This window comes from Halyomorpha halys, unplaced genomic scaffold (genome assembly GCF_000696795.3).
Source record: "Halyomorpha halys isolate HHAL.00 unplaced genomic scaffold, Hhal_1.1 Scaffold721.1, whole genome shotgun sequence".
NCBI classification, from domain to species: Eukaryota; Metazoa; Arthropoda; class Insecta; order Hemiptera; family Pentatomidae; genus Halyomorpha; species Halyomorpha halys.
Window position 1 is genome coordinate 191,476 of NW_027114085.1, and position 1,253 is coordinate 192,728.

A 1,253-nucleotide genomic window follows, 5' to 3' on the forward strand; every position below is an offset into this window, starting at 1 on the left:
AGTCAACAAGTCCGTTGAATCAAGACCATGTTGAGTAGATTCAAATATCATAAAAACTATTTTAACTCTTCCCATCATAATTGAAAATACAGTAACTTTAAGAAAAAATAGAAGTCAAGAAATAGTGCTAAAGAATAATATTCAGAAAGTAAATCAATTGCAAAAATCCCTAATTGTTGTGCGACAATCAATGTTTACATGGGACGTCGAGGCAGGTTTTGATTTTGGAGATTCATTCGTTGTTTGGGCGCGGAGGAGAAATGATGTTTCTAGTATGAAGAGGTCCTCATCAATTTCTGTCCAGCAAGGGTGGACATTTTGAAAAAGGAAGACAACCAAGAAGAAAAATACTTTTAGTTTGGATTGTTGTGAGAGAGAAATAGCTGTTTGGAAGGACTGGAAACCATTTTTGACAATAGGACAATAACATTAGAAAAAAAGAAGAGTTTAATTCAAACAAGGTTTGGTGTTTTTACTCATTTTGAGTTTTTACTGCACGATTTTGCTCATTTAGGTTTTTGAACTGCACATTTTTTTGAAGTTTTACTGCAAGAAAATTCAGTCTCTACTTATAACAAATAAAAACGAGATTCATTTATTTTCAGGAACTCTTAAAGAAAAATATTCAAAGAGGAAATAAAATCAAGTATTATCTAATTAAAATTTGATGTTTTTCTTTTTTATATTAACAGAAGTTTTATAAAATAGACAGGGCAATTGAATTAATTTAATGTTTAAAAAAATTCAATATTTTTCTCAAGACATATATAAGTAATTAGTGGATAATTTATCACAACTTGGAGTGATTATGGCTTATTTGTGTCTTGTAAAATAATTTGATTTAGTAATCATTTAAATTACTCTGTTAATACAAATATGAAATTTTTGGAATTTCTTTGAAAAAACAAAATATATGAATTATTATATATTACAGAGAAATGAAATCTATAATTACCAATAAGAGCTAAAATGACCGTCAGCAGAGGAGGAGTGGCAGGAAAAATAATCGTCACATTAAATTCTAACATCTGAAGTATATCAACTGAAAAAAAATAAGACAGTTTTCATTATCTAATTTCATAATTTGTATACTTAACCATTATGAACTTTTAATAACTATTATACCCTTGAAGATAACAAACACCTAATTTAAGGCCCCTACAAAGAATAAACATAATTAGTGACAAATTGTCATGATTGTTTTTAAATAATAAATAACATTTCAAACAATGAAAGTGTATATATAAGTATGT

The 1,253-nt window shown here is 27.5% G+C and overlaps 1 protein-coding gene across 1 annotated transcript in view; it reads right to left on the minus strand.

Moving 5' to 3' along the window:
• The window catches only part of LOC106685646 (membralin), a 70,945-nt gene that overhangs the window by 45,401 nt on the left and 24,291 nt on the right, over positions 1-1,253 (minus strand). Inside the window, exon 10 of the mRNA XM_067051349.1 lies at positions 956-1,042. Within this exon, the coding sequence (XP_066907450.1) occupies positions 956-1,042 (87 nt within the window). The remainder of the gene's footprint in view (positions 1-955; positions 1,043-1,253) is intronic.